Source organism: Conger conger, chromosome 4, assembly GCF_963514075.1.
Source record: "Conger conger chromosome 4, fConCon1.1, whole genome shotgun sequence".
NCBI lineage: Eukaryota > Metazoa > Chordata > Actinopteri > Anguilliformes > Congridae > Conger > Conger conger.
In genome coordinates this window covers 35,821,292-35,835,608 of record NC_083763.1, presented here as the reverse complement: position 1 = coordinate 35,835,608, position 14,317 = coordinate 35,821,292, and the positions used below count along the sequence as shown (strand labels likewise).

The following is a 14,317-nucleotide window of genomic DNA, read 5'->3' as shown; positions in this document are numbered from 1 at the left end:
ACAACCAACATATTCTGATCTACTTACTGCTGCCATATTATTGTAGCTGAGTGTATGCTGAAAACAAAGATATGAAACACTTTGGAATCACTGTATATAAAGTTTATTAAAATGACACAAATGTCAGAGCATGGCACAGTCACCAGTTTTCCTCATTTTGCTCAGACGCAAAAAATGTGGAACACATGGTTGTTGACACCAGATGAGACAGCCACTGTAGTTGGATACTTTAGAAGTCATGGAGTTACTTCAGAATAAAAAGTTCAGCCCTGGAATTATATTCACCTGACTCACTGAAATAGAGTAAATCACCTGGGTCTGAGCCTTAGTAATCTTCTTTTAAAAGTAACAAAGAAGAATCCAAAAGGGTTCCCTTTTCCTTTTTTATAATGTATAAAAATAATGTATAAACAGTAAAACAGTAAAATAAAAACCAAAAAGCAATTCGTAGAAATATCTCATGTTTAACATTTACAGTTCAGGTTTGCTTCTGTTTACCAAGATATTAATTGTAAAAGGCTTTTTAGCATACAACTTTACATAAGATTGCTCAGTGATGTTGGTAGTAACCAGTACATCATGGTAGGTGTATTGATCATTGCTTGTTTAATCCTATCCACTTTGGCCAATTGTGGTTGAGTCATTGTTGTTGTCACGTACATATTTATATAATACAAAAAACGAACATAAAAAAAACGCAAATCACCAATGCCAGATTGTTAAAAAGACTCTCTGCTCGCGAGAACAGCAGTTTAGATGCTTTCAGCCTCTTATTTGCAATTTTTGTATAACAATTTGCCAATCCGATTGTATTGAGGTTAGCAAAAGGCCCTACCCACAGGTACCTCCCCATTTATCCTCACATTACAGTAACAACACATTGTTTGTAACTTGATGAATGTTCTTCAAGAAACATTTTTAGAAAATAGCCTCAGCGGGGCAGCAATTAAAGAATCAAATGCTGGAGAGAGACCTAACCAGCATTGCCAGACATAACTGTTAAAATGATAGTTTTTAAATAATATTATCATACATAGTCAAATGAAGAGACTGTATATGTGTAAATATGCACTTCGTTTCAAAGCAATAATTTTAGAATTTTAGAGTTTTGACAACAAAATGACTTTGGGTGCGCCTTGACACACAGCTCCAGAGAGAAGTTACGATTATCATTATTTGTGAAATGACAGTTATTGCACAGAACAAAGTTATGAATATTTATCGTTTACTGTGGCTATCTTTAGATAGTCGGATAGTTTTGATGCCTACTTTCCTACTTTCGGAACATTGCAAGCAATGGATTATAGTGCTCACATTAGCGTCACATTAGGTGGTGTTTGGCACTGCGCCCGAGGCAATAACACAGGAAAGCACTTTAAATCACTCATACAAGTGATTTAAGAACAAATCTGTTTGTATGAGTTGTTCTTGCATGAGGCACAACGTCTTGCTGGAAAGTCCACCAACAGCAGTTCAGCCTTATGGAAGATTCAGATTTTCAGCCAAAACTGCCTGATACTTGATTAAATCAATTATACCACTGATCAGGGATACCAACTATTCTGGGCCCCACTGTAAATCTATTGCAACAATAACTTTACTATATCTGCTGCATCTGTGTGAATTTCTCTCAATAATCCAGGATGCAGAGCTCCACCACCTGTAAACATGCAACAAAGCTCTGACACTGCCCCCAACTCTACATGTAAAGCAGAGCTAACTCCACCCTCTTCCAAAGAATGCGCCCCCCCATACATACAGCAAAGCTCTGACTTGCACCCCCCCCCCCCCACCCACCTCACCCACCTCACCCACCTCTTTAAAATCTGACACCACCCCAATATCCTCCACAAACAGTTGAGTTCTGACTCAACCCCCTGCAGACAAACAAGAAAGCTGATTTGCCCATCTCTTTACATACAGCAGAAGAGCTCATCACTCTCATCCCTGCAGTCATCCAATCCATCACACCGGCGTCTCTTGTCCACACAAAGCCCCGTGGAGCACAGGAAGTATCCATCAGGGCAGGCTGTGGGAGAGAGAAGGAGAAACAGCTTCATAAATGTGGTCGTAGTATTACTGCAATGTGTTCATTACACTGAGCACTAGGGTTACTAGAATATTGTCAGGATTTCATCAGTTCCAGCTCCCGTTCCAGTTCTGCTTATCGAGTTTGGTTCTTAACGGTTCCCGGTTCAGATTCCGATTAGGGCGGCCTGTAGCGTAGTGGTTAAGGTAGATGATTGGGACCCGCAAGGTCGGCGGTTGTAGCCACAATAAGATCCGCACAGCCATTGGGCCCTTGAACAAGGCCCTTTACCCTAAGAGTGTCTGCCAAATACCATGTAATATAATGTAATGTGGTTAAAAAAAAGTTTTAGATGTGGTTACCCTACAATCAAGTATGTTATTTCCTTTAAAATAACTAAACTCAAGATCTTTTTAACCTAATGTTCACAAAGTAAATGCATACAAAAAATAAAAATAAACTCACATTACATTTGAACTTCGAATCATATGGAGGGTTAGAACTGCCAATATTAAATAAATAAATTGGCCCATATAACTCATTAAAATAACAATGAATTTAATCCACAATTCATTCATTCGTAATTAATTAAAAACAACATTAGTTAATTGTAGTATACTGTTTCATTTATTAATTGTTCCGATCTTGTTTGCACTGTGAAATAATGAAAACTGTCAACAGCACCCATCAAACTGGGTGGGCGTAACATTTTGATTGGTTTCACCGAATAGTAAGTCATGACCAGTTGATAATGAGCCTTTCAGTTTGTCTGTGAATACTTGACCTGGGGGTGTACTATGAAGATTACGGGGTTAGCGAGGTACCCGAAGCGCTCAACTGCCATTGTGGGCGGAATGAGTGTTACTTTTTGCTATCTGCCTATTAGTGTTTCAAGTTCTACGTATCCGTCCATTATATTTGTTCAGCCACCACCACCCCGCAAGAAGCCGGTGCCCCATGGTCCTGTCAGTGGGCACAGGATTATATATTAAATAACAACGCCTTGGTATATGCGCTGTAAAGGGTGTATTGTGGAGTTCTTAATTTTGCAGAATACTTAAACTGGTTCAGATTTTAGTCAGAAATTAGATAAGCGCAGGTTTGGAATCTTCAGCGATAAATCTATTACACGTCACAATGAGAAAATATGAAAAATACATTTTTTTAAATATCAAATCCATTTCTTGTTGGTCCTCCACGTTCTTCTTTAGCGTAGCTATGCAAATGAAGTGGTGACGAAAATGACGTACAGTCCTCTCCAAATGTATAGGAACAGCCAATTGTTTTTGCAATACACTGAATATATTTGGGAATGAGATTAAAAAGGCAATCTAAATCCTTTCACTTTTTCTCCCTAAATGGCCTTTAAAAAATTTTTTTTTTTTTTTTTTACAATCAACTAAAAGGCAACACAAAGTATTTGTTCCTGCATGACATTAAAATAAAACATCCTGTCATATAGTTAAGCCTGTTCTGCACGTGAATTGATGTGAAACAATGTTGCCAATGTTATTAGTCAACTGGTTAGAGCAAATTATCTCTGAAAGTTATCTTCTCTGCATAAAAGTAATTTCACAGTCAGCCATGTTTTTTGTTTACATTTGGCTTCGTGCACCTGGGACGCTTGGAGGTCAGAAGTCAGAAATTTCAACTGGGAAATTCTAACTTCCAATGGTAAATGGAGTGCAGCGTACAGGGGTAATTTGCTAATTCCGTCATCAATTCTGGAAAAGCAGACCTCTGTCTGCAGAAATTAATGGGGGTGAACTTAAAACTGCCTGATGCACATTGGCTTATTTGTTTCAGCTATATTCAGAATTATCATTGTCAAAGTAATGGTTTGATAGACTTAACTCAAAATGTAATTTTGCAAATATGTTTTCAAAAATGCTTTAATGTATTTGGGTGTTGATGACATATTTTTCATCATGGGTGGGAAACATAAAAGCAAGGCCATACAGCAGGGGTGTCAAACTGAATTCCCAGGGGGCGTCAAACTGAATTCCCAGGGGGCGTCAAACTGAATTCCCAGGGGGCTGCAGTGTCTGCGGATTTTAGTGGTTTCCTTTCAATCAGTTTCAATTAAGGCCAATTAAGGCCTTGAGAACAAGGCGTGTGGATACTTTAACCAATCAACGACTTGAATGAACCCAGAACACCCCAAAAACCAGCAGACACTACAGCCCTCCAGGACTGGAGTTTGACACCTGTGCCATACAGCATCAACATATAAACATGCTTTGTTTGCAATAAATATTAAGTAAATATTAACATAAATGACATCTAAGCAGTTAATTCCTATTACAGATGATAGTAGGTGAATCAGATGCTCGTATTCATGATGACTCGTGTATCAGTAATCTTAGCTGCTATCAGCATAGGCTAACAGTAATTCAGACACTGTCTGCACCATATACAACATCAACTTTGTTTTATATCATAGAAGACTGATCTTTGAATCAAGGCAGTAGGCTTTGTTACGTTAGCAAATGTTGCTAGGCTATAAGTACAATATCAACTTGCTAACTGCACTGTATGATAAAGAACATACTAGGCAGTTTGCTGTTGATTCCTATTCTACAGACAAGGGTCATATATACAAGTATATACAGTGAATATACTTATATATATGCATTGTGCTGTATGTACTAGCATTACTACGATTTGGGCGCAAAACTCTGTTGTCCTTCATATGACAATGAATGTTACTTAGGCTACGAAAAGCAGCTTAAACATGAAATGGTCGAGTAATGAAGTTGAGTGCTGCATTTAGACGTTAATGCAATTTTGATGTATCCCCTCCCATTCACTTTGCTGGAACCTTGCCCTCTTTCTCTCTCCTATGCTCTTTAAAAATACTTGCCAGAGGGAAAGGTTGTCACAAAAAGGGCACCCTAGAAATGATGGTCCCATCGAGCACTGACACAGTACCCAATCAGTAGTGAGCACAGAACGATGGTAGCGAGTCACAGTACTGTAATGATTGCAATGTTTATATTTTAAAGGAGTAACATGATGGTTGAATGTGATACTTGGCAGTTGTCTTTAAGCAACAACAAAACATGTATTAAATGTCAATTGAAAAAACATTTCCCACAATAAAATTCACCCAAATTGTTGTGGCGTGTCAGGGCGTGGTCAATTAGCTGTGATTGACAGACTGTGCTCCCACTTTCCAAGCTAGCAAAGTTATAAGTATATCAAATATCGATAAGTAAGGAAAGGATGCTGACTGATCCAATGATCATTTTTACTAGCTAGCTAGCCAAGTTAAGACAAAAAAACAACTATAATGTCCTTATGAAAGCAGAGAAAACAGCCAAGCTAAAAGGATCACTGTTAAAATCGGCGGCCTGTAGCGTAGTGGTTAAGGTAAATGACTGGGACACACAAGGTCGGTGGTTCTAATCCTGGTGTAGCCACAATAAGATCCGCACAGCCGTTGGGCCCTTGAGCAAGGCCCTTAACCCTGCATTGCTCCAGGGGAGGACTGTCTCCTTCTAAGTCTAATCAACTGTACGTCGCTCTGGATCAGAGCATTTGCTAAATGCCAAAAATGTAATGCAATGTAAAAAATGAACTTTGACATCAATCACTTAGGCTATCACTGGCTATCTCAGAAAGTCAAAAGCTAATGTTAGCTAGCTAGCAAAGATCATTTCATGTCATTGTCCTGCTTACTATAGGCTAATCATTTAAATAAATTATTTACCTTTAGTTCCGAACCTTCCGTTGCTTTTATAGCGAATGTAATGAACTGCCATCTCCTGCTCGATATTCTTATCTCCTCCTTGGAGATAAACATCTCAAACATTGTGCCTGTGTAGCCTACATAAACCACCCGGTGAAATCACACTTAAACAAGCTATCTTTGTAAGAAGAGCATTGAGGGAATGTGTTTTTCCAGAAAGACAAGACCTTTTTATGAGTGCCTCCGATTTAGTCATGATGGAATCATTTACCAGCGATTAATACCTTGCAAAGTCGAGCAAACCCTGCAAATACTGTATTGCGCTCTGGGACAGGCACATTTTTAAGTACTCTTGGCTATGCTGAAAATATAATACATTTTATTTGTGCTCTCGTTTCATACATAGTTGCAACAAACAAGCTGGCCCTTTTGACAAATTTCCTTGCTTGCTAACTGTATAGCTATGTTTTTCAACTTCTATGGTAGTCATGAGAACTTAATGTAATCATTACAACCTTTTTGATTTCAAAATTCAGGAGGAAGCAACTTTTCAATAAAGACACAACAAAGAGAGCTGAAGTGTGAGATCAGTTCCACTGAGTTCAATCCCAGAAGAAAATCGTTCTAGGATAATGAACTACAATTTTATGTGCTTGTACTAACCTTATTGTTTCTGAGTAGACCTACATTATATTGTAGGCCTCAAGCAATCCAAACTTTAAAATAAAAATGTATCAATATTTTACAATAGTAGCCTAATGTTCGGAGAATGAGGTTGTATAATTGTTTGCTCATAAGAGGGTAGGATTTGGAGAATCGATGGTAATAAAATGCTACAGCTTTAGACCATTTCAGTGGAACGTTTGGTTTGTTTGTATGTGATGTTAATAAATAAATCCTTTCTTTTTTTCTCTGACTTACAAGAAGTTATGGTATGGTTTTTTTTCAATCAATCAATCAATTTGTATATTTGTATATCACTTTTAACAAGGCCCTTTGTCACAAAGCAGCTTTACAGAGAAACCGGGTCCTAAGAGTACACCTAGGGCACCAGTGGCAAAAAACTCTAACAGCAAGAAACCTTGAGCAGAAACTGACTCAGTCGGGGAACCCATCTGCCACTGGTTGACACCGGTTTGTAGAAAGAATGGTTTTAAACAGAAAACCAGATTAAATAAAAGTACATAAATATCCAATAACTTGTTCTAATCCGACCGTCCGACATCTGTCGCATGTCTTCCCCTCTCTCTCGCTCCCATTCTTCCTGTCTCTCTATACTATATACTGTCCAATAAAAGCTGAAAAAGGCCTAAAAAATATCTTCATGTCTTTAAGACAAGCTTCCATTTTCGACAGCTGGACAACTTCCTCAGGTTTGACTGATAAATACAACTGTCTGTCGTCAGCATAGCAGTGGAAGTTAATGCCATGTTTGCGAATAACTTGTCCCAGGGGAAGCAGATTTAGAGAGAAAAGCAAGGGCCCAAGCACAGATCCTTGTGGTACTCCGTATCTAACCCTGGATTGATAAGAGGATTGATATCGGTCTGATAGGTATGATTGAAACCAAGAGAGAGCCTGTCCACGGAGGCCTACAAGATTTTCAAGTCTATCCAACAGGATCAGGTGGTCAACTGTGTCGAATGCTGCACTTAAATCAAGAAGCACAAGTACAGAGATGCAGCCACTGTCAGAAGCGAGGAGTAGGTCATTGAGTACTTTGACCAGGGCTGTTTCAGTGCTGTGGAAGGGTCTAAAACCAGATTCAAAAATTTCCAATACATGATTGGGGTGCAAATTTAGTTAAATAGTTTCTAAAATATTACTATTATTCCCTGTTATTATGTTAATAGAAGCAACTTTGCCCACCACCATGAAGAACAAACATATAAAGTGTTCCCATGCTTTATCCACATCCCTACATAGCATTGGAGACCAGTTTAATGCATTTCTATGCTCAAGAGCTTCAAACCTCTTTTCATCCATTTCTTTAATGAAGGACTTTCATATTCAGTTTAACCTTAAATTAACGTGTTTATGTGGTTATGTGGAATTTGAATGTGTTAAAATGACTTTGTGTGGCTTTTAAATGCACATTTTACCGGCATTCCATCAATGTTAAATGCTGGACCCCAACGGCACCGATTTATGGAGCTCGAAAATGGTGATGTAACAATAGCTTTTACCGGTTGACTTCACGCGCTCATACATGGCAGTTGGTGGCAGTCGGAATTCTCAGAATTCTGCCAGGTCAATATATTTCGCTGGACATATGCCAGCTGATTGGTGAATAGTTTGAATGGATTTTGATAATAGACATGTCAGGCTACAATCATGTGAATGATTTCGAGTGATACCGCTAAGTTTAGGTAGCAAATAACCATACTGAATCCTTCTGACGTAATTTACATTGCAATTGTAGATCCAGATCCCGCTGCTTCACTCACAGTGCACAAGAGAAAACGATGATGATTCAGAAAATATATAACTTTTAAAATATTTAAATAGATCCTATAGTGGGAATTTTGTCATTTATGGACGGTGCAATGAAAATTTTTGGTGCCACTGACCGTAATCGAATGCTTTAATTTATATAGTTTGCATGACCAAGTGCCCTTAAAAAGCAAATTGTATGGGTTTTTTGCTATTTGTTTATGCTAGCTACATCACACTAACCTCATACGGGGACCAGTAAAGGTATAGAACATACTACTAAGTTTTATCACCGCTTCTGTGAAGTAAAAAAGTGGACAAATTACGTTTTCTGTGAGAAATGTATTGGCGAGCTCACGTGCACACGCAGCGGTCTACATTCTAAAGCTCCACTTTGCCCTCCCTAACTCCCAACCAGTTTGAAGACCGAGGAGTTCACCGAGGCAGACCGCATCATGTTGAAATTAATATGTGAGCACTTAAAAAAGCCAGACATCTTACATGACGTGATGCAGGATCTAGCCGAAGTGAAAATGGTTGCTTAGTTTAACAACATTCTCATTGAGGATCTTAAAAAAGAAAATGTCACACTCAAGGCAAGCGTGGTAAACTTGCAAAGTATCGCGGAGAAAGCGCATCTCAAGGTGGATATCCTAGACCTCCGATGCAAGAGCATGAGAGAAAACATGGTGTTTAAGGGCATAAAAGAGGAGGATTGGGGTAAAAAAATCTGCATACTGAGAAACTTTTTCATAAAAGAGCTTTTTCAAAAAAACCAATCAAGTCGCTGAAGAAATTTCATTTGAACGAGTTCATGGAATAGAGCGAAAAAAAACAGGATTCCAACAAACCTAGTTCAATTGTGGCAAAATTCACTAGTTTTAATGCTAAGATGGCAATCCTTGACAGAGGCCACAAGTTAAAAGGCAAGCCCTTCTCCATGCATGAACAGTATCCACTGGAGATAGTTGAAAGACGCCACAAACATTTTCCAATAATGAAAAAAAAAATGAAGAGCTAAATAAAAAAGTATGTCTAAACATCTTAGAGAGAGTCGATGGGCCTAGTAACGTCGTACGTTGAAGCTATCCCTTAACCTTAAGTGATAGTTCGGGGAACACACATAGAAAAGTGAACAACTTTAGTAAGGTAGTACCTTTGAGAGTCTTCATAAAGCGCTAAGAGACACCGTTATCGGGAACCCGGCCTTGTTTCTTGGTTTATTCTTTTGCATCTCGATTCTGGCATTGTATGTTACTGGAATACCTGGCTTTGACTTTGGACTGATTAAATACAACGTTTTCTGCATACTCCCTGGTCTGCGTCTGGGTCCTCTGAACAGTCCGTCACAAAATGGGAACAGCTTTTTGATGTGCCCCTCCCTGGAAATATGATATATAAAACTATTCAAATTAAATAAATTGTAAAACATCACAGCAGAGTAGAAACCTTGGTATCTCAGAGACATGATAAATATAGTTTGTATGGCTCAAGGTGGGGAAAAGTCTGGCAGGCTGAGGGTTGGTGTTAGGCCATATTGGGGGGAGAAAAAAAAGGAAGAAATAAATAAAAAGGAGTAGGAGAAAAGGAAATCCTTACAAATAAATTATCATATTGTTGGATATGATAATACTATTTTTGTTAATGATATCATTATTGTTATTTTGTTATTATATATAGTTGCTGCCTAAAAATGTGTGTGGTTCCAATCGCCACTTTGCCGCTTAAAAACAAGTCAGACAGGCTAGTTACATTTAGCTAGCCTAGTTGTTGTTATATTTAGGTAGTCCAATTGTTGTTTAGACCAAACTATTGATATGTAATGTTAAATTAAGAATGATACATACCCAGTTCTGGTAACTTCAACATGTGAAATGGTAGGTGAGTCATTCAGGTGTGGAAAAAAACTGGCTACTGTAAAAAATGAATAGAGCATTGTACTGTACCTTGATAATAGCAGATATTTTACTCTCTGGAAACTCTCTGTGGATATATGGTTGGCATTTATATCGCACCTTTATCCAAAGCGATGTAGAATTGATGCTTCTCATTCACCAATTCTTACACACATTCACTCACCAACGGCGATTGGCTGCCATGCAAGGCACCAACCAGCACGTCAGGAGCATTTGGTCAAGTGTCTTGCTCAGGGACACTTCAACACACCCAGGGTGGGATCGAACTGGCAACCCTCCGACTTCCAGACGACTACTCTTAACCACCTGAGCCAAATTATAACCACCTGAGACAAAGAGGGCCTCCAGGACCAAACTTGTATGCCTAACTTGTGGGCCATGGAGCTATTTTTCTCCATTCACAATTGGGTCATTTGGCAGATGCTTCTCCCCACATCCAACGTCCCAATGAAGCACTGTATTTGCACTGTAGTTGTTTTTATCAGGTCTGTTAATCGTAATGTTGTCAATGAAATAAATGTTTGAGTATGAGATACTGCGCCATCCAGCCTCACAGAAACCCAAGCACCCTCCCTCCAAAATATTTTCTCAGGGAACACGGTTTATTAATCATAAAAATAAGAAGAGGAGGCTGGGGATATCAGGCATTCTGTCTCTCACGCTGGCTGATGTTGAAGGTGTGGTATGTGGCGGTGATAGGTGGGTCAGCTCTGCGGGAGCTGCACCGGAACACCACCGCTGGGTTAGGATCCGGAATGTGGAACACAGTGGTATGGCCAATGTGGCTGCCACAATATCTGCAGAAAGGAAAATATGTTAGCGCATTTCACTAGAAATGGCACAAAGTCATTTAATTCAAATAGGGAAATTTCAACCATGGGATTTGAATGAGGGAATTGGACACAGGCTTCAATAAAAAAAAAAATCTAAATCTGCAATGTATTAACATTGTGCATATGAAGATGAGAAGAGTCTGAGTTCTCCTGCCTATCATATTTAACTCACTCTTTTAGCTGCATTGAACAAATAATGGCTCCAGATATCACCAACTCCCCATTTGTGAGTGTAGCACACTCCTTAGCTGGGCATATGCAATTAAATCAACACAGCCATAAGCCCAAAAGCATTTGTCTTAAACTTATAAGGACTGAAAAACCAGCAAACAGAAACAGGTGTGACCTGAAAGGAGGCACATCATCTTCATGGGACCCTGCACATATAATCAATTACAAAATCATAATGTTACTTCTATGACATTAAAAAGAAAAATGTCAGAGACGTAATGTTATGAAAATCATAGAAAATTTTAATACTGCATGTTTAGTTTAATCATTGTGGCCTGGTGCCTGAATTAAATCATTAAATATGAAAACCCAGCTTAAATTTAAGCTGTTTAGTGAGCTGTTCAATGTGAAGCTTAACCCCATCCACTGTGCCCTCTTGTCGTTGAGACGATCTCAAATCATTGTTGCTTTCATATTTATATCATATAAGACTGTGACATAATAAAAACGCTGTAATGTAATAAAACCACAAAACAGCGATGCCAGATTGTTAAAAAGGCTAGCTAGAACAGCAGTTTTGATCCGTATCAACCTCTTATTTGCAATGCAGGGCAATGAAACTACAGGCTCTCCCATGCCACGCTTACCGGTTTACAACCACAGACAATAAAAGGCATATACACATTGGTAGAAATACGTGTTTGTTTTGCAAGTGATTCGATACAGACAAATTTATGGTGCCAAATATGAAGTTACGACTGTTTTCTAACATTGAAGTTTGTTTTGCAATCCGTTCAGCCATTTTGTTATTGCAGGGACTATACCTAAGCAAATATCGTCTTGAACTAATATCGATGACTACTCGTCATCCTGGCGACAGACAATTTAGGAAAGTCGCTGGGTTTGCATAGCAGCTTGAATATTACTACGCGTAAAACATCAAGTGAGCGTTTGTGTTGGATTAGCTATAGATAAACCCATAATTTTACTGGCTAACGGGGCTCTCGGGGCTGTGGTTAACCTAATCTTAATCTAATAAAGTTCCATTTTAAATGTGATGCAGGTTTGTTAGGGTGAGTAATACTTTTTGGAGAGCTTTTTCAATGCTTGGGCAGCTTTATAAAACATACTCTCATATATGTGAATAAAACACACGGTGAAGGTGAATTTAAGTCTTCAAACGTGTGTGCAGTAAATCGTTTTTTGGATATTTACACTTTTATAGGAGTAGTATAAAACAGGCTGAAATTGCCTTCATGGGGACCAAAGTGGAAAGGGTGAAAAGACAGGGCTTCATCAAGATAAAATCCCAAGTATTTGTAAGAAGACATCATCAAAATGTGCGTCTTTTTTTAGAACTCATTTAAAAATAATATTGATCAATAAAGCTCTCGAGGTGCTCAATCTCATCATGTTCCAGCATGATGTAGTAAGTAACTTTGTGAACTTACATGGGAAGTGCTGATACTGCTATCTCCGCCACCCGCTCTGCCATCATATGTGGTATGATTACAAGAACTCCTCCTGTTTATTTCACTATTAAGTGAGCTGAATTTTTAACCACTGTACTGGAATACCTTCAGGCTATTTCTCGGTTTATCTTGCTGCTATGACAGAATACTAATTTTCAGTAGTGAAATGTTCACAAGTATCCTTGAGTTCATGCTCGCTATTGTCCAAATGTGTCACGCTAGTCAAAGATGATTTAACTGGGGGGTGCTTGTTAACTGACCAAACTATGCAAAAATGGTGGTATTTTGAAACTCCACATTTGATTAATTTGTCGTGTTTAGCTTGCTTTTTTGCAAGCAAAACTCCTTGTGAAGCTCCCCCAAGTTCTTAAATCGACTTTGCTTGAAAATCCTCTCAAGGCCTTGGTCATCGCTGTTGCTTCTGCACCTTTTCCTTCCACATTTTTCCCTTCCAGTCAACGTTCCATGAATATGCTTTGATACATCACTCTGCAAACAACCAGCCCTTTCAGCAATGACCTTCTGTGGCTTACCCTCCTTGTGGAGGGTGTCAATGAGTATCTTCTGGACAACTGTCAAGTCAGCAGTCTTCCCCATGCTTGCCTGACCAAGTATTGAGTGAATTGATGAACATACTTTTCAGAAGGTCGACATTTCTGTATTATAAATCCTTTTTTTAATTGGTCTTATGTAATATTCTAATATTTTGAGATAGTGGATTTTTGTTGTAAGCCGTAATCATCAAGATTAAAACAAAAAAAACTTGAAATATTTCACTTTGTGTAATGAATCTAGAATATATGAAAGTTTCCCTTTTACAGAATAACGGAAAAAATTAACTTTTCCACGATATTCTAATTTTTTGAGATGCACCTGTACATCAACCTTGGCCCCCCTATTGGCTGAGAGCAGATACTTTAACTGATTTTTCAAATGTGCATGTGTCTCCACTTGCAACCTCATTTGCATCCATCACTGCTCATACCTTCTTGCCACCTACTGCAACAACTCATTTTGTATATAAGGGAGAGCAAGTGATGTTATACAGAGGATAAATATAACTTTGTAAAGCTTTTGGACAAATGTATGCGGAAAACAAAGTTAAAGCTTGTGTTTTCAACACAACATTCTTACATGCTCTCATTCACTTTCCACCAGCCATGTTTGCAGCTCCTCAGGTCTTTCTGATTCAGCATGTAGTTTTTAAATGTCAGGGCTACACCAAGAGAAGGATGTGGGCTCTGTAAAACAAAACATAAATTAAACATTAATTACATTTTATATTTTTACATACATTAATTTATTCCAGACTATTTATTGCAACAGTAAGACTTTATAAAGCAAAAGCACGACACAGTCTTATCTGAACTGTGCTAATCTGACAAAATGACAAATGAATTGCAGATAAAATCTGTTTAACACTCAGCATTCATTGGGATCATTGGGATGGGCCTATATGGATTCAAACTTTCTCTCAAATTGGTTAGAATGTGCCATGGGATTGTGGCAGTGAGGGTTACCTGAAAGTGCCAGGTGCAGGTACAGTAAGGGGGCAGCAGGCTAGGGTAAAAGGGGCTGCTGATTTCTCCACTAAATCCACTTTTTGACTCCAACTGGATCACACTGAAGCAGCCTGTAAGGGCACAGCAACAAGAATACACACATGCACACTACTGAATACACACACACACACACACCATTGAACAGAATTGAACACCAATAGATACACACACACACCATTGAAAATACACATGCGCACACACACACACATT

The 14,317-nt window shown here is 38.6% G+C and overlaps 1 protein-coding gene across 1 annotated transcript in view; it reads right to left on the bottom strand.

Moving 5' to 3' along the window:
* LOC133126606 (transmembrane protease serine 7-like) overlaps positions 1-14,317 on the bottom strand; it is a 67,674-nt gene that overhangs the window by 26,599 nt on the left and 26,758 nt on the right. The window contains exons 5-8 of the mRNA XM_061238950.1: positions 14,066-14,178; positions 13,680-13,786; positions 10,730-10,866; positions 1,922-2,029 (exon numbers count right to left, since the gene is read on the bottom strand). Of these exons, the coding sequence (XP_061094934.1) occupies positions 1,922-2,029; positions 10,730-10,866; positions 13,680-13,786; positions 14,066-14,178 (465 nt within the window). The remainder of the gene's footprint in view (positions 1-1,921; positions 2,030-10,729; positions 10,867-13,679; positions 13,787-14,065; positions 14,179-14,317) is intronic.